A 22076-nucleotide genomic window follows, 5' to 3' on the forward strand; every position below is an offset into this window, starting at 1 on the left:
CTTCCTCTGTAGCTTCCCAAAATATAGCCTGGTTACATGGCCTGGCTACTCTGTCAGTTTTTTCTCGGACTCAAGATGGCGGCGGTTCTTACGGAAGAACCACGCTTGGAAAAAGAAAGCACTAATGAGATGCCAGAGGATGGCGATGACGAGGTGGAAGACTTAGTGGACGCTAATGAAGTCTCTTCGAGTAAGAAGAAAAAGAAGAAGAAGAAAAAGAAGAAAGGTCAGTTTAGTTTGGTGGTAAAACATTTAGAGGAACTGACAAATAAATATGATGACAGTGCAAGTTCATGTGTCCGTGAGCTTAAATCTGTTCAAACTTAAGTGCTTGTACATGTCTATATTATTCAATCCCGGTTTTTACCTGTCTGTTTGCAGCGTTGTTTTCTGCCACGATCGAAACTTTTTGTCCGTCTTGTAAATCCTCGTAAAGCGAAGCTTACAGTTTGCGAAAACAAGTACATGCAGATTTTAATAAGGTTAAACTCATATTCAAGCCACTCTGTTGCATAACCATTTACGAAAGACTGTGACTGGTGTTTATTGACGGGATCTTAAACTGTGAGCGTTCAGAAAAGAACATAAATCATTTTAAGCCATATTAAGTATAACAAAACTTAAACACCCTGACGTTTAAATAGAGTTTTCACTTTCTAATTTCAATTTCGTCGAGGGTTAATGGTTGCAACATCACTCTTGATTTGGTTGAACAAATGTATTCATAGTTATTGCAGAAAAAAGCCAGGGGGGTACTCAAATACACTTTTGAAATAAAGTTACTTTAAAATTTTAATTTGCCATGTTTTCTTTAAAGTATTTCTTGTGCTTTTTTCTCTCCCTGCCTGAAAGTACATACATGTACACTTTATGCCAGTATAATTTTAATGCAATTTACACTGGCTTGCATGTGCTTAAGGTGATTACTCAGAAAAAAAAGTCGTTGAACAATTTTTTTTGAAACTTCCTCTGAATGTTTCCTACTAATCACTGTTAACTTCCTTTCACGCAGTAACAAAAGAAGCGAACAATAACCGAGCAAGTCCAAACGCAGCCTAATGCAGCAAAACACACCTGTGCTTTTAACGCTTTGCATTAAGAACACACATTTGATGTTCGCCTAGTTCGGAGCGATACTGTATTCCAAATCTTGTGCATTATATTACTTCATCGGTACACATAATATTTTATGGTAGTTGGAAGCAAAGTTTTTTTTAGAAAATACTTAATAAAAGATTTGATAAGTAGAAAGGCTCAAGCATAAAGAAAAAATTATGTAATATATAATTTGTGGAACACTCACACAATTTTAAACATCATTGACCCAAAACGTTCCTCGAGTCATTGTTTCCAAGATCATAATTTGCATGCTCAAGTAACTGTTTTGCGCATAAAAGCCATAATGTACTTTTTTTCCTTGCAAACAATTTTAAAGAGGATAATTTGTACACTGAAATTACATGTACATAATAAAATATATAGGCCATGGTGCTTGTTTAAGAGAAAACAAACATTTATTTCACTGTCAAGCTTACATGTAGCTTACAGGAATCCTCTTGATATTCTTTATACAGAATAGTGTGCATGAGTTGATGCAAAAATCCTGTGCAGTAGGGATGCACAATGTAATTCTGAGGAATCACCTATATCAGACAATAAATGCTATGTAATCTAACAAAATACGGGGACCAAGTCTTGTTAGATGTGGTAATAGAACATAAATTACGTTTTCAATCTTGGTAGGAGGTGGGGAGCAAACTACAGAAGTACTGAATGGGGAAATGAATGGACATGGAGAGAAAGATGATACAACCACTCAGACTGTTACAACAGAACCAGTGAATGGTGTGCGACAAGAAGATGCAGGTGAACATATTAAATACTTTATTAATACTCACTAGTTTTTTTTTATCATTATTTATTTGTTTATCTATTATTTCCTATATTTTGGAGAGTAAAGCAAGTTAGTAATGGTTCCCTCTCATCCCAGAGGCCACAGCCTTTGCAATCAATATGCAGGAACAAGAATTACAACCCGTGATTAGACCTGATTTCCGGAGCATACACAGAGTATTTTCTTATAACTGATTTTCTCAGCCAATCAGATTTGTCAGATTTGAAGGGAAATCCAGGAATCACAGACTTCTGGTGTTGGACCCACCCAAAGGTCACAATTCTTGGTGCTGACTAAAAGGATCATGACCTCTTGAGATAAGAATGGTAAAGGTTATCAGAGGACCAGGCTTGATTATCAGCCGATGTTCTAGAAAGGAGCCCATGCTCTTCTTCTTGGAAAATAACGTAGACCGAACTCGAGAGAGTGGTGGAAGTCAAGCCTATCATAGGACCAGCCTGCTGTGCCCTTGGGGTCCAAGAAGGCTTTGACATTTTTGTTAATGAACTGTATTTAATCTCTTTTACTTTCAGACGGTGAAGATGCACCCGAAGGAGAAAATGGTGTCACAGCTCCTGGAAAGAAGAAGAAAAAGAAGAAGAAGAAGTCAGCAGGAACCAAGTCAGGGGCTGGACAAGGTGAAAGAGCAATAAATAATTGATAGAAGGAATTTGTGTTTGCTTGTTCCTTTTTGTTATTTGCTATCCTTCACGGCACCTCAGTCCACCCAGATTATGAAAGGGCACTGGTAAGCTGTTAGGGGAACCCCATAAAATGTTATGGGGAGGTGGAATGGCTCAAACTAGGTGCAAGCCTCTGCAGTGGTCATTAAATTTATCAACAATACATGAGCACAGGGAATGGTGCCTGAAAGGAAGGTGGATCGTCCAAGCAAACTGAGCGCGTAGGTATCCATAACAACCCTGCAGTGATCAGCAACCACCAGGCACTGACACACTAAGAAAACAGTAGAAACAAACGATACTTACCACACACTTACCATGAAGACAAGGGGGGTGTGTGGGCTGGGAGAAAAGCTTGTAACAAGATCAATCTAGCAACAAAAAACACACGGAATGACTTGACATCTAAAAGCCAAGCTTCAAAATTAAGAGGCCCCTGCACAAATCCCCCGACTACCCCATGCGCCGAACCTGTAGTAAACTATTGTTATCTAAAAAGTATCTTTTTTCGTATTTAACGTAGCCTAAATTACGTTTAGCCACATTTGTATTGTTCTAGGGTGAATTGCTGTACTCTCGCAGTGCCTCTCTCTGCCCTAGACTGCACATGGGTACTGGCAAAATTGTTGCTCCAGGGCCAATTGCCCTGTGATGAAGTAACATATCATACAGGAAGTGGTAGCGGCTTAATACTACAGAAACTAGGATAAGCTCCATCTGTTTGGTCACTTCGTCACCATACAGGTCCTGCCTTGTTTTCAAAGTATTGATGATTGATTCTTTCTTTGAATATCAGACAATTCTCAGCCACAACCTACCAAACAACAGACTAATCCTCCTACAGTGGCGATATCAGAACTTTTCCCCAATGGCAACTTTCCTATGGGACAAATCATGAGCTACAAAGACGAGTAAGTGGTGTACATTGTACATGTATATGTAGTTTTTGGAATTTATTTACCTGTCCAAACAAATGTGCCTTCCATTGTAGCACCCCTGCAGGGTTGCCTGAGGTAAGTTAGCATGCTTGACAACCTAGTCATATCGTTGAATTACATGTGTGTGCTTGCCATGCCATTAGGAACAAAAACATCCCCTAGTGACTACTTGACTTGTTTCTCTGCAGCAATCTGTGGCGTGAAACCAGTGAAGAGAAGAGAGCACTGGATCGAGTGCTTAATGACATCTGTAGTGATGTAAGACAAGCTGCCGAGGCTCACAGACAGGTATTGATTGTAATTTAAATACCAAATAAGATCCTGATTGATGCTTTTCAGAATCTTATTTCCATCCATGTAAAACGAAACTTTGGCACAAAACCCAGTCCTGCACCAAAACAAATTTTCCATACAAAACTAGGGTTTCCAACAAACTTGATGTTGTCACACAACTAAATGTTATGCCAACCTGACAACTAAACCTTTTTGATGTACAAACAAAACTCAATGTCATGCAACAATCTCTATCCGCAAAAAACAGACTTCAATACAAAACTCAACATCCACACAAAACTTGATGTCCACACATTCTCATTGTGTGGACCAGGAAAACACTGTGACAATGGTGGTGTGGACAGAGAAAGTTTTTGGTGGAAAGCATTTATGGTTTCGAAAGCGCATTAGTGTGGATGGTGTCTAATTAAGGACTAACCCTAAATGAATATGTAAAGAAACATTTAGCCTTAGCACTGACTGTTCATGTTCTCCAAACTACACAAAATTAGTCATTTTCTCTGTCTAACTGTTTTCCAGAGTACAGCTAAGAAAAGTAACCAGAGTCATAACACTACACATACATGTATATATGTGTAGAGACATTGTGCTGCTGATGAAAACTTTTTTTGGTAAAGTTTTTTATTGGCATTGTAGTGTCGGTGTGGCACTTAAACATCGCACAGAGCTAAGAGTCAAATTCCACCTGAAATTCTCCTTCCACACAAAATATTCTTATTAAAAGGTAAAGTCTGCATATGAGCCAAGTGGTCCATCAGGCCGGAGCTTATCTCGGTTTCTGTAGCATGAAGCGACTAGAAGTATTTCTACTCCCCCCTGGATGGGATGCTAGTCCATTGCAGGGTTGCCCCCAGCATTAAGTTCGCGGGTACACATTTATACACCTGGGTGGAGAGAGGCACTGTGAGAGTAAAGTGTCTTGCCCAAGAACACAACACAATGTCCCCAGCCAGGGCTCGAACCCGGACCGCTCGATCCAGAGACCATGAGGCGAAATATTATTAGTACTTCCACTTAAAACTCAATTTCCAAGCAAAACTTGACTTTTGTACTAAATTTAGCATCTGCACAACACCAAATCTTAACTGCCTCACAAACTTCACTCATACAAAAACACTCATCTTCCTCACCAATTATTTCAAAGTGACCATATGACCTAAATTTATCCTTCTTACTGGTTTTCCTTCTTGACCACAGGGGTTTCATTAACATTTCCAGCAGGAGGACAACTGGTTTTTACAGACGATCAAAACTATTTGAACTGAACTTCTTTATAAGAAAAACTTTCCTCTAGATGGTCAAACCAGGCAAGCAAAATTGTCCTCACAACTGGTCAATTTGCTCAATGCCCGGCCCTTAATTGAACCCCTGGGGTGCTTACCATTTGCAAAAACCATGCGGTTGGAAATTTCAGGCATAAACATTAGACAATTGAATGCCACGTCACGGGAGAAGGAATCGCTATAAAGTATATCCACATCAGTTAGAGAGACTTAAAAGAGCAGAAAAATAGCATCACCTCAAATCACAGCCCATATTTTCTGAAGCTTCCCAAACGGAATGGCGCAAACCATTTGATTTACTGACTGGAATTTCCAGTTTTCCCTTGTAAATGGTCAGTACCCCTGTTCCCTGTGGTCTCTATATACTTCTCATTAACTTCATGATGATGGTAACTGAATGCTCTTTTATGGCTGACAGGGGCACTTGACAACCGAAAGTCAAACCCATTAATAATTGAATTGTTTTTGTTTTGTTAAATTTAATTGTCATCATCTGTTTTCTTAGGTCAGAAAATATGTGCAAGGATTTATCAAGCCTGGATTGACTATGATAGAGATTTGGTGTGTATAAAATAATCAATCTTTAGAAGTAATCACTCAATTTAGTCTGCTGTTGGATGTTTTGAAAAGTTCTGTTATTTCAAATTTGGTGCTAGTGAGGTCATGAATGTTACATGTATGACAGGGAAGAAACGAAAAAGTGTCCTTTATTCCAAAGAAGCCCACAGACATTTTATATTTTTTTGCTGCTCTGCACACGTTTCAGACACTTGGAAATTATTTCTAAGATAGGATAAATAAGTGATTTTGGACCGACTATTTGCTTTCTCTGTATAACCTCCATACATTGGATCATATGTATTCTATACCAGCATATTATTCTTCCATGGAGAGAAATCATTTCCTTTCCTTTCAACAGTGAAAAGTTGGAGGAAGCTTCTCGGAAATTGATCAATGAAAACAAGCTTAAAGCAGGTAAGAGCAATAATTCATGTTACTGAGTACATTTGCAAATGTGTGTTACCTTTTGTTTGATGTATTAGGCAAGATTATAGTTAACATATTGTAATTCAAGTGGCTTATATTATTGGGTCGATTCATCCAAAGTACTGACCAAAAGAGTTCAAAATTAAAAGTAAGATGACTGTGAAACACTGGAAGAAGACCAAGCCGTGTTGTTAATTCCTGATCTTGTTCTTTGTAGGGCTGGCTTTTCCTACTGGATGTTCTCTGAATCACTGTGCTGCTCATTACACACCCAATGCAGGAGACAAGACTGTTCTACAATATGACGACGTTTGCAAAATTGACTTTGGAACCCATGTGAATGGTGAGTTACAAGGAAATACCTGCGTTTTATTGCATGACTTGGACAGCTGAGAGGGCTGATAACTAAAATCAGTCTACAGTATTAACAAAATGCCTCTCAGTCCAATATTTCTTTATAGCGAACCTCCAATCGATAACCAGCACTTGGTCAGCGGTCGACTTCAAAGAAAAACGTGACCTTGAGGAGCTGTAAACTTGAGCCCGCGATATGGTCACGTGATACTGATATCCATGCACTTGGTTTATAAGATACAAAACAATGCACTTACAAAATCGTAAAATCTTTTTGTAATATTGTCATCATTGTGGACTAGGTGTTTCTTTATTAGCGGCATGTAGAGAGTACATCTTAAACAGACCCTGATGATTTAGTTGTTCGCATGGCAACCTTGAATGTGTTGGGAGTGAGTTAAGTGGCTAGCGTCCAATACTTCTCAAAGTTTGTCCAATACTTCTCAAACTCATTAATAATTCATCAAGTTTAAACAAAGGAAATCATGACCGTGACGGTGTTTGGATATCTGATCTTAATTAGCATAGATTTTTTTCGATTTTATTTCTCCGTTTTCTCCTTAGTTTTAGTTTCAATTGAGAAGATATATCAAACACTCAAGACAGTGTTTAACCACATTTCCAAACACCTCGAAGTTCGTCAAAAATACTCCGCTACGCGTCGTATTTTCACCTCCTGTTCACTGTTTGGAGACGTGCTCAGACACGGTCTTTGGTGATTCATATATTTCCTCGATAATGCAGAGCCAAGAAGTAATGCAAACGACTAAAGAAGCACATCAACTAATTTCATAATCTCAAAATAAAGCAGCAAATTAGCTGAACTTATACTGATAATTACAGATATCAGACATTGAGGAGAAGACAGACATTTAACTATGCTAGGCTGTAGACTAAAGGAGTTTTAAGTTATGAAATTTTGTTGTTTTTCAGGGAGAATAATCGACTGTGCATTCACTGTGTCGTTCAACCCAAGATATGATAACCTACTTGCAGCTGTGAAGGATGCTACTAACACAGGAATCAAGGTAAAGTATATACACGTAAACAACATCCTTTGAAACAATTATTATTTCAAAGGACCTTGCCTTATTTAATAGTTATGCTTTGTGTGTACTAACAAGGGTGCAATTAGAGCCTGCGTATTTTGAAGTCCTGGAAGATGAGTGATGGACAAGAAGTCTGACATTGTTGGAAAACCCTGGAATTCTGATAAAAATCGTTATCAAAAATTAAGTTACCAAGACAACAACAACCGATGACTATGCATGGGCCTTGCACGTGATCTTAGGTCCAGTTAGGCCTACCGTCCGCGCTAATCCGTCACGAAAGCGGAGCTTTTCGACAAATTCATTTGTTTCTACAAGTGTGGTGTCTAATTGTCTTGTGACTGATGAACTTGCTGTTTTCTTACAGGAATCTGGAATTGATGTTCGACTGTGTGATGTTGGTGAAGCCATACAAGAAGTAATGGAATCGTATGAAGTTGAGCTTGATGGAAAGACATATCAAGGTTTGATTCGCACATGCACCAAAAAATATGTTTGTTTGTTTGTTTGTTTGTTTGTTTGTTTGTTTGTTTGTTTGTTCGTTCGTTCGCTCGTTCGCTCGTTTTTTAGTGTAACAGTGTAACATGAACTCGGTTAAATGACATTGCTCTCCATGAGTTCTCGTAGCTCAGTGGATAGAGCGCCCGTCCGGTGTTCGGGAGGTCATGGGTTTGATTCCTGTCGGGGACTATGATTTTTTTCTTTGTCCCACCGTCATTTCATGTTGATCAGTTCGCTTTTCACATTTCACAGCATTGTTCAGACAAAACTGTAATTGAACTGCAGTGCGGAAATGTTTTGCTTTCAGTAATGATTGCTTAAATGATGTATCGAACAAATAAACGTTAGAATTGTGTGATTCAGTGAATCTTAGACATTCAGTATTAAAATCTTTACATCAGATTCCGTAATCTTCTCCGTAATTGTTATTCTCAAAAAGTCGATTTTGGTGATTACATGTATGTTAAAAATATATGAAGTTAGATCCCCTTTGCAATGGCCAAGTGGAGTCAAGTGTTATAAGTGAGCCTGGGGAATACAAATCCTTGAAGATTGTTGAACCGTCTTTGAAGAGTCCTTGTATATTCTCTGAAAGAAAAATTCTGAAGTCTGCAAGGGGCCTGCGTCTGTTTAAGGGAGATTTGACTGTTGTGCCAGACAGATAAATTTCTAACTGTTTGTTTCTGTGCATAGTGAGACCCATCAGAAATCTCAACGGACATTCCATAGCACCGTACAGAATCCACGCTGGTAAAACTGTGCCTATTGTCAAGGGAGGAGAAGCTACAAAGATGGAGGTATCAATTCTCGTTGCTGGTTGTCATACAGTTCTTACAATGTCACTTTGAGAATTTGTTTTTCCATAAAGACAGTGTCCCTAAGCTGATGATTTATTTGTTCTCTTTGCCTCGCTCTTTAAGATCTAAGTACTCAACGAAACTATGCAATGGCTGTATGTGTAACAAAATCATCCTGGTTTCAAACTGACCTGGTTCTTAGGCCTCGATATTTCGCCGCGGTCAATCTCTTTTGGGTCACGTGGTCCGAGCGAAAAAGCGGCCATCCGTTTCGGATACGTCACTGAAATGAATTGAGCGTGAAGGTCTGGGAGGAAGCCGTACAGAAACCAGGCAAAATTCATACCCTGTCGTTGACACATAAGAGTGCACTACCTAGATGTGAGCCGGTCACCTCAATTGTTAGATATGTAATGCAAAATTTCTCCATGTCTAGTTGCACAACGTATTTAGAAAACAGGAATGCAAATTTGGATACATTCCTAAAACGTTGTTGGAAGAGCCGATCATTTGTTATGGAAAATACGACCCAGCATTTCTCGTCCGCTTTCAAGATTTCCGTTGTACCATTATTCTCCCACCCCCCCCCCCCCCCTTCACTCTCTGCAACCCTAGGGGAAAGAAACTTACCACTCATCTACCTCGCTACCATTCTCTGTTATTTTGCTTCTGAAAATTCAATGAAATTACTGATTTACTGCGTTTTGACTTAAGGAGGGCGAGTTCTTTGCGATTGAGACCTTCGGCAGTACAGGAAAGGGCGTGGTTCACGACGACATGGACTGTTCACACTACATGAAGAACTTTGAGGTCGGACACGTTCCCTTGAGGTGAGACATTCCCAAGGAAAGGTGGCTAGTCTTCAAGGGAATTTTTAATTAACGTTTGTTGAAGCCTTGTTGATGGCTGTGTTAAGGATAATTCTCAAAATGCTGTACTTTCGAAAACCGGCACACAGTTCTGAATTTTGAAGCCTTGGAAGCCCCTAGCATTTTTTTGTTTGTTTGTTTGTTTTGTTTTGTTTGTTGTTGTTGTTGTTGTTGTTGTTGTTGTTGTTGTTAACTTTCTGGCATTTCCATATTAGCTTTTAACGATTTTCATATTACAAGACTGAACCGATTTTTCTATGATTATGACTGAAGTAACATTGAGCTTTTAAAGATTTTATAAAAGGTTTAGTCTCCCAGTTACCGCAAATGGAAGGCTTCAGATCTATAAAGTTGCAAACACCAAACACAATTATATATTTTCAACTGCTCATGACAAATTATAGCTATGAAGTATTAGGTGGCAGTAATTCTTATCCATGTTGCCATTCACCAGGTTGCCCAGAGCCAAGCAGCTTCTAAACGTCATTAACGAGAACTTCGGCACTCTTGCGTTTTGTAGAAGATGGTTGGATCGGCTGGGACAGGTACTGTGCATTGATCTGTCTTGGTGTAGAGCGCTTTTCAAAGACAAACAGACTGTGAGAAAGAAAACCAATGGCAGAAATCACACAGCCAATCACTGAAGCCAAAGTATTGTGATTGACAAGTGAGCACTCAAAGTGAAAAACATGCAAGGTGCAACCGGTCGAAAGGGCGGGAAAATCTTGGGATTCCGTTTATGATTGCCGTCTTGGTTGGCTGAGTGGACGGAATCATAGTGCTAATTGGCTAATTGGTCGTTCGAGGACCTGTCTTTGCGAATTTTCGCGGGTATATATACCAGGGAATTTCTGAACAAATCAATAAAGGTTTTTGTCTTATAAAAATGATACAAATTCTTTTTTCCAGCTTCGAAATTTCAGCTTTGGCTAGGGTCCTTACACGAAACAAATTCTCAGCTCTTAAGATTTTTTTTTTTTTCTACCTTGCAGACGAAGTATCTTCTTGCTCTAAAGAACTTGTGTGATGCTGGTGTCGTTGATGCCTACCCACCTCTGTGTGACATCAAGGGATGCTATACAGCCCAGTTTGAGCACACGATACTGCTGAGGCCTACAGTGAAGGAAGTGATCAGTCGAGGAGACGATTACTAGAAGAGACTGTCATATTTAACCCTTTTAATTCTTATGTCAAAGCTAAAAAAGGTCCAAAACTTAATTTTGCAAAATACTGTTCAGTAGCTTTCAAACGAATGGTCTCACGTAAGGTTTCATTCAGACTTGAAAGTTAGGGACACTCAACTGCGCATGCCTATTAGCTGTAATTTGAAATTCACCCACATGGGTTAGACAGACTGGCACGTAATAGCACTGCTCAAAAGCTTTCATTTTATTGGTCACACACTGGGGTTTCATCTACAGACTTAAACGTTAGAACCACCTTGCACGGCATAATAAACAGTACCACATGGAAGTTCTGCTCAATAGCTTTCATTTGAATGGTCACACACTAGGGTTTCATCCACAGACTTAAAAGTTAGAACCACCTTGCACAGCATAATAACCAGCACAACATGAAAGTAATGCTCAATAGCTTTCATTTGAATGGTCACACACTAGGGTTTCATCCACAAACTTAAAAGTTAGAACCACCTTGCACAGCATAATAAACAGTACCACATGGAAGTTCTGCTCAATAGCTTTCATTTGAATGGTCACACACTGGGGTTTCATCCACAGACTTAAAAGTTAGAACCACGTTGCACAGCATAATAAACAGTACCACATGAAAGTACTGCTAAATAGCTTTCATTTAAATGGTCACACACTAGGGTTTCATCCTCAGACTTAAAAGTTAGAACCACCTTGCACACCATAATAAACAGTACCACATGAAAGTGCTGCTCAATAGCTTTCAGTCATTTGAAATCACAGACTTGAGAGTTAGGATCTGCGTTTACATCAACACTGACTTGGAGTTTGTTCAGCACCAAGGTTTGACTCTGAAACTAGAAGTGTTAATACTCGCTCCATACTTACTGGATGCTTTTTTATCATGGCAGGTATACCTGCAATGAAAACCAATCAAAGGAGCTTAACTTTACCAAGTGGTAACTTCACCAAAGATCTTCTAAAGTGGCTCCGCCAACTTTAAACAGTATTATGAGAAGCAGAACACAAACCTGCGCTAGATCGGAGCAATAACAACTGTGATTGTTTAATTTTTGTAACACACTGCCTAATTAATGGTAACAACCTATTAAGAACAATAGCCTGGGTTCAAAGGTTTTCTTTCTTTCTTCCTCTCGATTGAGAAGAAAAATGAACTAAAAAAAAAATCTTGGACCATAGAACACTAAAGATGGCAGTGTTAGAAATGTATTCCAGTTTGGAAAAGGGCAAGCTTGGTGGAAAAAAAACAATGTACTTAGAAAAATAGCTTAACGTCATTTCCCTTTTTTCTATCTCTTCTTAAACTCGATACGATAAGTACGAATTTAAATTTTATAATATGTATTTGCTCTCAGACTAGCCTTGTTGTGGACCAATAGTGAAGAGAAATTATAAGCGTCTTACTTGTTCCACTCCATTTGATGTTTTTATTTAAAACTAAGACTGCCTTAAGAGCGCTGCAGTTTTCACGATTTTGCACTAATGTAAGTATTATTAGATTATAGACTGTGACATCGTATACAGTGCAAGCTGTCTTGACAGATACTCTCGTTAGCGGGCTGCTCTACAAACGGCCGCCTTCACAAAACGGCGTTTGAACTCCCATACAAACTCTGTATTCACTCATTCCCGTAAGCGGACATTCTCGTAAGCGGCCGCGGACCCGTGGAGGGCTTACGGTCTAGACTTTTCGGACACCCGAAAGGAATTGGCTCTGACTTTTGAGAGACGCGTGAACATTTGATAACTGTAACACTGCTTTTTGTTGCAGTGAGACTGTTATTGCCAATGTTAATGCTGGCTGCAATTGTGGTTTGAAGGCTGCAATATACAGTATTGTATACATGCATGCACTTATTGCCATTATCGCGCATTGCACGATGCCATAAAATAAAAACAAAAATTAATTTGGCGGAAGTTTGCATTCTTAATGTTTATTGTGAAGTGAGCAAGCTCCCATAGACAGCTATCTTTCCCTTTCAAGTCTGGTGACGTAAGCGGCCAGCTCCCGTCTGCTTATGGGAACTTCTACTGTAATATTATAATAATAACACAACGCAACACAACGCGCTAAAATCAAACTTCTGGGTGCTAATTGTATCTTGTACTTTTAGGGGCACAAGCTACTTTTGTTGCCTTATGTCCTTGTAGCTACCCAGTCAACTAATACAAAACGAATGAACATCTTGCATCTTTTACTGGATTCAAGTAAAGCGCATTGGAACCTGTGGCGGAGAAAATCCTCGACTCTCAAAAGCAACCCCCTGCATGCAAAATTAGCCGGATTACATGACAAAACTCTGGTAATAACACATCACGCTTTGTCGCACCATGGAAGGCATGCACATAAGGCCTTACACCCCATCGGTAATATATAGATTTAGCCAAGCCTAAAAGTGGAGTGAAAAGCTCGATGAAAGTAATACAAACAGGACCTACACGGAGATGTACAATATATTTAAGCCAAACTTTCCAAGAAGTACGAAGAGGTTTCTCGAAAAGAAACTTGCGCTTATTCTGCTTCAAGCATGGCATAACCAACATAAGTGACACGGAGATAGACGCAATTATTCAAGATTGCATGAGTCAGGTATGCGATTACCTATACTAATTTCCCGACGATGGCAATGTAGGGAGTTTGTAAGCTCCCTACATTTCCATCGTCGGGAAAATTGTACAGGTAATCGCATGGGGCCCGTAGAAATAAAAGAATTCTCGCATATATTATTATGGGAGAAATATCCTTTGCTTTCTATCTTTTCCGCGGAGCTTTTTCATTCAAAAGTAAAAGAAAACCCTCTGTACTTGAATCAGCGCGCGCGCCTCGGCTCGCGCGCATAACTGCACGCGCAAATACGAACAACGAAACAGACAAAAATGAAATCGTCACAAACGCGCTCAGAGAAAAAAAATTTTCAGACGTCGAGACAGATGGATTCAAAACTGAAGCGCGGAAGGCCTGTACTTCGTGATTTGTTCATTATCATTTGTCTCTTCATTCCGTTTGTTGCGATTTGGTTGTCGAATGCGGTGATTTCTTTGGTGTGGAAAGTTTACGCTTACATTAAAAGCGAGTGGGAGAGGTTCAATGATATTTACTTTGATAGCACGGCGGTCGAGAAGGATGTGGATCCTGCATTTATAGCGTACATAAAAGGCGAGGACTCAGTGGCCGGTCCGTGCTGTTGCAATCATGCTTCAGCTTCAAAAGAACTAAAGAGAAAGAGCAAATTCCGCCATCACTTTCTTGTTTTTGTCCGTTCCGTGGCGCACGCGTTGTTGTTTGTACCTGAAAAAACTTACACCTACATCCAACGCGTGTCGGAGGACTATCACAATATTTATGGAGACAGCATGGTGGAGCTGCCGTATACGGAGCCTGCATTTATTGCTTATCTCAAAGGTGAAGAAGGCGCACCATTTCTTCACAATCCACACATAATATTTTCCAAGTCAAATTCAAGAGACTTGAAGAATTTTGCAGCAAACAGCGACATCGAGAGCAGAAATCAACGCCAAGGGCAAAATGGCAAAGTAACCGAAGGCTTGAGCTTGGTGCGTCTAGTTTATAAATTGTATTGTCGTATCAGAAGTGCTGTTTCAGCTTTATTCTTCCGTTGCCGCCATTTAACATTCCGCCAACAAGTCAACGGAGAGAAACACTTCGAGACATCTCAAGAAATTAACCACCCTTACTTCAATGAAAAGAAAGTACAGAACGTTGACAAAGCTGCAAATGTTTATCTTTCTCGGCAAGCCGTAAAACTGCAGGAGACTGAAGCTGCTTATCCTGGTACTGTGCCTTGTTCAGCTGCCTTTGCAGTCGGATCTGACCAAGGCCATTTATTCAAGTGCTCAGATGCGTTACGAACAGCGTGTAACAACACTGCGCACTTAAGAGTTCCACCAAACACTAGTCTAAAGCTGTGGAGTTCCTCGCGGCATTCTGCCGGGGCTGGAATGAAACAGTGGAATGCTTCTCCAGCAGTTGACAAACGAACAAAGACGCAAGTTAAATGGTTCAGTGAAAGCAACGCGAACAGAGAGGTCATGCGACCGCTAACTCGCCGCTCTCAGGCGGACTTTGCTGGCAGCGCGTCGGCGTGTAAAAGCATGACGAAAACGAAATTGAAGGAGAGGGTCACACCATTTTTATTTTCAGTCGCCAATGTGGATTCTCCTGCGCCTACTCTACCGGTCAAAGAAAAAGACAAAGGGAAAGTCATGCCCAGTTTAATTCTGACCAATCATGTGCCCGTCTTACCTCTTGTGAAACCACTGGATCAAGAAAAGGAAACGGTAGTTTTGCGTTCTAATCGAATGAGGTCTGCTAATGTCTGTACAGATTCAGAACCTGTCCCAACCCAGAATCATGACACATCGTCAGTTGAAGAACCGATTGAGGTAAAGCACACTGGCTCTAAAGTAAAGCAAGCAAAGGACAAGAAGGCGTACAGTAGAGGGAAGTCCAGGAAAAAACACTTGTCAACAGATGCGCCTTTACGTCAGGCGAGGACCGTAAGGTTTTGTACAGATTACGAGGCCGATAACCATGATACATCTTCACTTGAAGAACAGACTAATATGAAGCCTCAAGTCTCTGCGGTAAAGCGGGGGAAGAACAAGGATGGGTGCCGTGAGGACACGTCCAAGAAAAATTCCTTGATAGGAGATGTGCACTCAAGTCAATTTTGTTCTGCCGATGTCTCTACAGATCCACATACTATTTCAACCCATAGCCATGCCACATCCTCAGCTGAAGAACAGATTGGGATGACGTCTGAGGTCTCCAGAGTAAAGCGATTAAAGAACAAAGAGCCTCGAAGAAAAAAGTTCAGGGAGAAAGCCTCGACACCAGATGCACGTTCATGTCATTTCAAGTATGCTAATGTCTGTGCAGATTCACAAGTCAGCGAATTCCAGACCAGTGGAAAGGCGTCAGTTGAAGAACAGATCATTGAGGAGCCTTTAGTCTCTAAAACAAAGCGAACACGAAACGAGGGGGAATGTCAGCAACCCAGATCTTTGGACGTCCGAGCTTGTATAAATAGCACAGAGCATCCATCGAACATGACACTAAGAAGTAGTATGATACTTGTCAAAAGGAAAGCTGAAGGTAGCTCAGATGCCACCTCAGACTCTAAACAAACTGAGTTTGTTTCAAGGCAAATACACGGAGTAGACGTACAGAAGACAGCAGAGCAGTTAATGGAGGTAGTTGATAGTCCACCGGAAAGAGCCTTGGAACTGCCTGAGCCAATGGAGACAGGCGGAGAAGAGAATGCAAAGATCTTTTCATTTGCCGGAGATCTTAGCGAAGCTAAGGCACCATTCAATGCAAGCTTCATGGAAGAGTTAGAGTCAATGGAAACAGACCAAGAGGAAAGTGGCAGTTTCTTTGAGAAAGGTGAAATAGAGGAAATGGAAACAAACCAAGCGTCTGTTTTTGACGAATTTTCATTTGCATGGGCGAATGCTATGCAGTCATTCCTTGTTCAGCCAGCCGAAGAGACGATGGAAACAGATCAAGAGTCAGTGGTGGCTTCACCCTGCTTTGCGCAGCTAGAAAAAATAATGGAGACAATGCAAGAGCCATTTCAAACGCCGATGCCATTTGGACAGGTTGGAGATTCTAACTTGCCGGTAGCTACAGGTATGGAAACATTAGAGGCAGCCTTTACGATGCCCGTACAGGAAGAAGCGATGGAAACTCAGGAGCTGGGCGATGCATGTAAGCCTGTGGAGACCAAGCTTGGAAACCTGGCAGATGCTAAGAGGCCATTAGCGTCAACAGTAGGAATGCCTTATGAGGAAACCGTGTTGATGAACACACCAGCTGTCGAGGAACCAGTGGCGCAAACTGGGAAGGAACCAGTGGTGCAAACTGTGAAGGAACTAGTAGTGCAAACTGTGAAGGAACCAGTGCTGCAAACTGTGAAGGAACCAGTGCTACAAACTGTGAAGGAACCAGCCATGCCACCTCTGAAAGAACGAACCATGCCACCATTGAAAGAACGAACCATGCCTCCTCCACTGGTGAAAACTGAGTCGCTACAATCGACACAACTCAGCGCATTAATTTATAGCGAGCATCTCCAAAGAATGGAAAGTAAACTTAACAATGAGCCAGGCTGTGCAACAATCGAACAGCAGCAGTTAGTAGCTGTTGAGACAAATGCGATTAAATCAGCGGATCAACTGACAATGGAACAACTTCAGCTTGTGCCTGAAGATCCATATTTCCATGACGGCTTGGATTCAGACTCAGACTCAGATGATTCCTCGGATGACGAATACGAACTAGACTTGGCCACGATTAACGAGTTCTCAGAACTGCACACCGAGCCAGAACATGTTCAGCTTATAATGAAATTACTGACAGAGAAGGAACTGGCCTCGGAGCAGTGACTCATGTAATGCATCGCCACGGAGTTAAAGCTGAGGCTGGAAATTGATGTAAAACTTTTGAAGACATCTTGATTTTCTTGTGATGTGATTACGGATGATTTGACTATAATATTTTTATTTTTAAAACCAAATGAAGAGCTTCAAAGGACATCCAGGCGATTTGCCTTTGTTTTTGTCTTTTGATCATTTGAACTTTTGCAAATATAAGTGTAAATAGTTTCTTAACATGAATCAGTAAAAGTGTTCCTTTGGAAGGAAACTTCTTTTATTGAGTGATTTGAGTTTTGACAAGGCGCAGATATAGAAACAGTCGTGTTGACTTGAACATTTGTAAATATAAGTGTAAATAGTTTCTCTATATATGAATTAGTTAAAATGTTCCTCTTAATGGAAACTGTTTTTCTTGACTGATTTGAGTTTTGACAAAGCACAGAGATAGAAACAGTCGTGAGGACTTGAACATTTGTAAATATGTGTAAATAGTTTCTCTGTATATGAATCAGATAAAATGTTCCGCTAAAAGGAAACTGTTTTTCTTGACTGATTTGAGTTTTGACAAGGCACAGAGATAGAAACAATGAGTCGTGAGGACTTTAACTTTTGTAAATATAAGTGTAAATAGTTTCTCTGTATATGAATCAGATAAAATGTTTCTCTTAAAGGAAACTGTTTTTACTGACTGATTTGAGTTTTGACAAGGCACAAAGATAGACAGTCGTAAAGACTTGAAATTTTGTAAACATAAGTTTAAATGGTTTCTCTGTATGCGAATCAGTTAAAATGTTTCTCTTAAAGGAAACTGTCTTATGACTGATATGAGTTTTGACTTACTACAGAGATAGAAACGTTTGTTAATATAAGTGTAAATAGTTTCCTAATATGAATAAGTTAAGTAAGTGTTCCTCTTAAAGGAAACTGTTTTTATTGTGGTTCATACAGTAAAGAGACAAATATTTCTTTAAACACGGAATTGTCTGTCGTTGTGATTTACATCGAAGAAGCAGCAATCGTGGTTAATTGAAAACGTGATGGAAAATACTTACTTTGAACTATTTTTTAAGGAAAAGGCCCAGGTTTTTTTCTGTGTGACAAGGGAAAGAAGAGGGGTGAATAATCGAGAGAGATATATAAGTCATGAGCAAGATAAACACTTTGGAATCAAACTACTCACCAACATTTCCTCCCGCCCGTAATGACACAATTTGAACGAAACATCGAAGTCGGATAATATTTTAGCATTTCATCAGCAGTAGCGGATCTAGGGGAGGGGCCTGCCCCTTAAAATTGCAATTGGCTGAAAGAAAAAAAAAAGCAGTAGGAAGAAAAGCCTACAGAGCTTCGAACCATGAGTGTTTTAGTAAAATGTGCTTGAAGTTCTAAGTCAGTGATTCCTTATCTGGGGCCCGTTTCTCGAAAGCCCCAGAAACTTTTCGGGCCCGGAAAGCCATAGTAAAATCTCACACCCTACGATTACAGAGCTGTTTTATTCACATTTTCTTAACATGAACATAGGTTTCCTTCATACAAGAAGTTTCAGGCGTATACACTTCTCCGTTTTTAGATACAGATGAACTAAGAATGGCTTTACGGGCCCGAAAAGTTTCCGAGGCTTACGAGAAACGGGCCCCTGGTTTGTCAAATTTTACCGCGCGACGCCATGTTTGTGTTTGCAACGACGAGAAATCCCGCGGGAAAGCATTGTCCTGGATCCCAAGCTCGGAGAAGGAGCGTTTGGCGCCGTGTGCAGTGGAGGAATAGTGGAGAGTTACATTGAAAAAAGATAGCGCAGCCATTCAAAACAGAATAGTTCCAAGCCTGAAAATCGCACGTGAATAATTTAGGCTAAAGTTAACAAGATGCGAAAACCGTGACGTAGCTTAAAGCAATCACCCTTTGCATCTACAGATCAGCTTCTTATGATAAATGCATTCCTTAACTTTCGTAACGCTCTCTTAATATTAGCTTGAATTTCTCGGCGAGTTGGTGGAGCGGATGAAACACGTTGTGCAAAATACACTTCTGGAGTTTCGTGTTTTACTTTGGCAAATGTTGATTGCAATTAAATGCCCGAATAACGCGACTTGTCAAGTTATGTTATGGTTTTATTAAGAGCAATCGTCCCAGAATTTCGCCTGGAGATGCGCTAAATGAAAAAAAGAACAAACGAAAATCACCAAACTTTGCCAGAATATCGGTCTGAATGAACTACTTCTAGAAAAAACACTTTAAGTTCGATCACATCTTTATTTTACACGAACGGCGACAAAATCGGTTTGGCGACTCTCACGTCAGTTTCACGAGGTCCACACTACGCATTATTTGAACTTCCCTTAAAAATAAACAAAATGGTAAATCTGATCATTGAGTATCTTAATGGCAAGAAGACATATTTACGACGAGCCTGAAAAGGGTAGCACCTTGGTACATGGCATGGAGTTACTTTAAGTTAACCCAGCGAGAGAACAGGATTTCTTCTTCAAATAACTGCAATAAAATTTTTGGGCTACTTGACCTGCTAAATTTTAGGGCGCCAGACAAAAGTGGCACAAAGGTCAAACCACGCCATTCCTTGTCACCCATTTAGAGATGAAAAATCAACAATGCGCTCGTGGAAAAGACAAGAGGCCCGTTTTTTCGCAAACAGTCGTTTCTAATCCGAATGAAAACCTACTTTCGATCAATATTGGTCTTCAGTCTACAACTCAGGTTGCCTGAAATTGGAACTTTTTTAACTAAAACTGATCAAAGCTTCTCTGTATTGCACGTTCATGATAACCAATGAAGATTGATTGTTCGCTTGATTTAATTTACATCAATTGAGTGCAATGAGTGGAAAGTTGGATCGATTCAGCGAAACAGTTTGAACGAGGCATGTCTGAAAACTTAAGAATTGAGTTACACTATTGGCCCAGAAATTAATTATGTGACTAATGATATATTTAGAACAGGACTTCTCTGTATAGATCGACGGTAGACGAGAGAGCTTCCTGTAATAAATATTATTAGTGTTTATTTATTATTTATTTAGTTACTATCGTTTCAAAAAGACTATATAACTATTGTAATTAAAATGCACGGAGGAACGGGAATTAGAGCTGCCTGACCGATCCACATTGCGGGAGACACTCCGTGACCATTGACTTTGTTGAGATTTAGTAAACAAACATCAAGGAAGAATTTGCTGGGCAACGAATTCAGATGCGTATCAAAATCATTTTTTCTTGCAAGCATTTATAATTGTTTTGCCGTCTAATGTAGGAATCGGCGGGGCGCTCTACAATTCAGTGTTTGTTTTGACTTCCAAAACTAACTTCAATATTCGTTAATTCAAATTTCGAGCTACCCCATGTATATCAGCAAAAACCTACTTAAAGAAGAGCGGAAGCGGTGCAATTTAATATTTTAATTCTTGACACCAGGAAGTCTTACGACGAATTGTGAATCCAATCTCTTTGCCTACTTCCATTCACATTTGTCTAAGTACGCTCATCTAATGAGATTTCGTATAATTTATAAGCATTTTACGCTTACATACAAACACTAGGGAGTTTACGAAACCACGACGGCAACGGCAACGGAACGCCACTGAACAAAAGAATGAATGAGCAGAACAATGGCTGTGCACGTGCTTTATAATTCTTGGTACATTTCTTTGCCGTTCTCTGCAAGACAACAACGTGAAATGACCAAATTTTGGGTTGTCTAGAGAACGTGAACCACGACGGCTAATTTTTTAAATTTTTATTTCAAATTTATCGCCGTGTTCCGGATTGAGTTTTGCGTTAGTTTTGACAGTGATAAACAAAGCAAATGACTTAAGAGTATCACGAGATTGGTAGGTAAAATATAAATTCATTTTTTAATCGACGTTGTCCTCGACGTCGCCGTCGTGTTTTCGTAAACTCCCTACTATCACACACAGGGGCATGCATTGACGTGCAGTTTGCGTGTTGCGCGCGTGCATTGCTTGGGATTATGATTTTCACGCGCGTCAAGCACATGTAATGTTGAACAAAAACCTTCTGAAAAATTCTTTCAAACCTCTTGAGAGGATCAAATTTTACTGAGAAACTTCAAGGGAACCCAGAAAAGATGTAAAAAAAAAAGAAACAAAAACAATCATATGCTTAAAGCCGTAGGGCTGAAGCGAGGCGAGGTGAGGTGCCTTATTTCCGATGTAAAATGGGCCGGAAACTAAAAATTGCACGCAAAAACACGCTTTCATGAATCCTTGATATTAAACTCGTGACAGCGAAAATCAACTGATACGCGTTTCGTTTTTTGTTCTTAATGACTATCTTATGGTGTCTTTTCTATTGTCTTTTCTTTTTCATGGGTTTGATTTATGTCTGACCGCCGGTCCAAGATTTGCGATAAATGTGACATTGCTTTCAGTTAAAGATTACTTAACCAGAAATAAAATAAATGGTATAATTGTGAGCTCTCTGTGCTCTGTTCATTTTTAGGTTTCGTCGATCTCTTTTAGAAAGTTCAAAAGCCTTAGGAATCTCTATAATAACTAACGGAACAATCAGCTTTCTTGAGGTGCGGGGTGGGGTGGGGGCGCTGCGGGAAAATCCGAGAGAGAGGAGAGCGGAATATCTCCTTTCACAGGTGGAAGTATTCAGCTCTTGAAATGAGCTCTGCTGCTCTAGTAATCCGCCAAAACACATACATATTCTTTTGATATGAGATATTGATCTTAGGTTTGAACTCATGAGAATTGTAAACACGAGCTGATACTCGCATAGTGGCATGCGTTAATGTCATACGCACAGCGGCATTTTATCAATTGCATGATATATTGTGGTGTACTTTTGATGATGCACCACCAACCAAAGATTTAA

At 40.0% G+C, this 22076-nt stretch overlaps 1 protein-coding gene across 1 annotated transcript; it reads left to right on the forward strand.

The window, feature by feature from the left end:
• The first annotated feature begins 19 nt into the window (after nucleotides 1-19).
• Nucleotides 20-12233, forward strand: LOC110039682 (uncharacterized). Its single transcript, XM_089281562.1, has 14 exons — nucleotides 20-226; nucleotides 1744-1866; nucleotides 2428-2532; nucleotides 3374-3488; nucleotides 3704-3803; nucleotides 5598-5653; nucleotides 6012-6067; nucleotides 6297-6422; nucleotides 7367-7461; nucleotides 7850-7946; nucleotides 8677-8780; nucleotides 9495-9610; nucleotides 10104-10194; nucleotides 10642-12233. The coding sequence occupies exons 1-14, from the start codon at nucleotides 37-39 to the stop codon at nucleotides 10801-10803; spliced, it is 1536 nt and encodes a 511-aa protein (XP_089137688.1). The 5' UTR covers nucleotides 20-36; the 3' UTR covers nucleotides 10804-12233.
• The last annotated feature ends 9843 nt before the right edge of the window (nucleotides 12234-22076 follow it).

The sequence above is a fragment of the Orbicella faveolata genome, unplaced genomic scaffold, assembly GCF_042242905.1.
Source record: "Orbicella faveolata isolate gen_17 unplaced genomic scaffold, um_ofav_v1 contig_48, whole genome shotgun sequence".
In the NCBI taxonomy this organism is placed as follows: Eukaryota; Metazoa; Cnidaria; class Anthozoa; order Scleractinia; family Merulinidae; genus Orbicella; species Orbicella faveolata.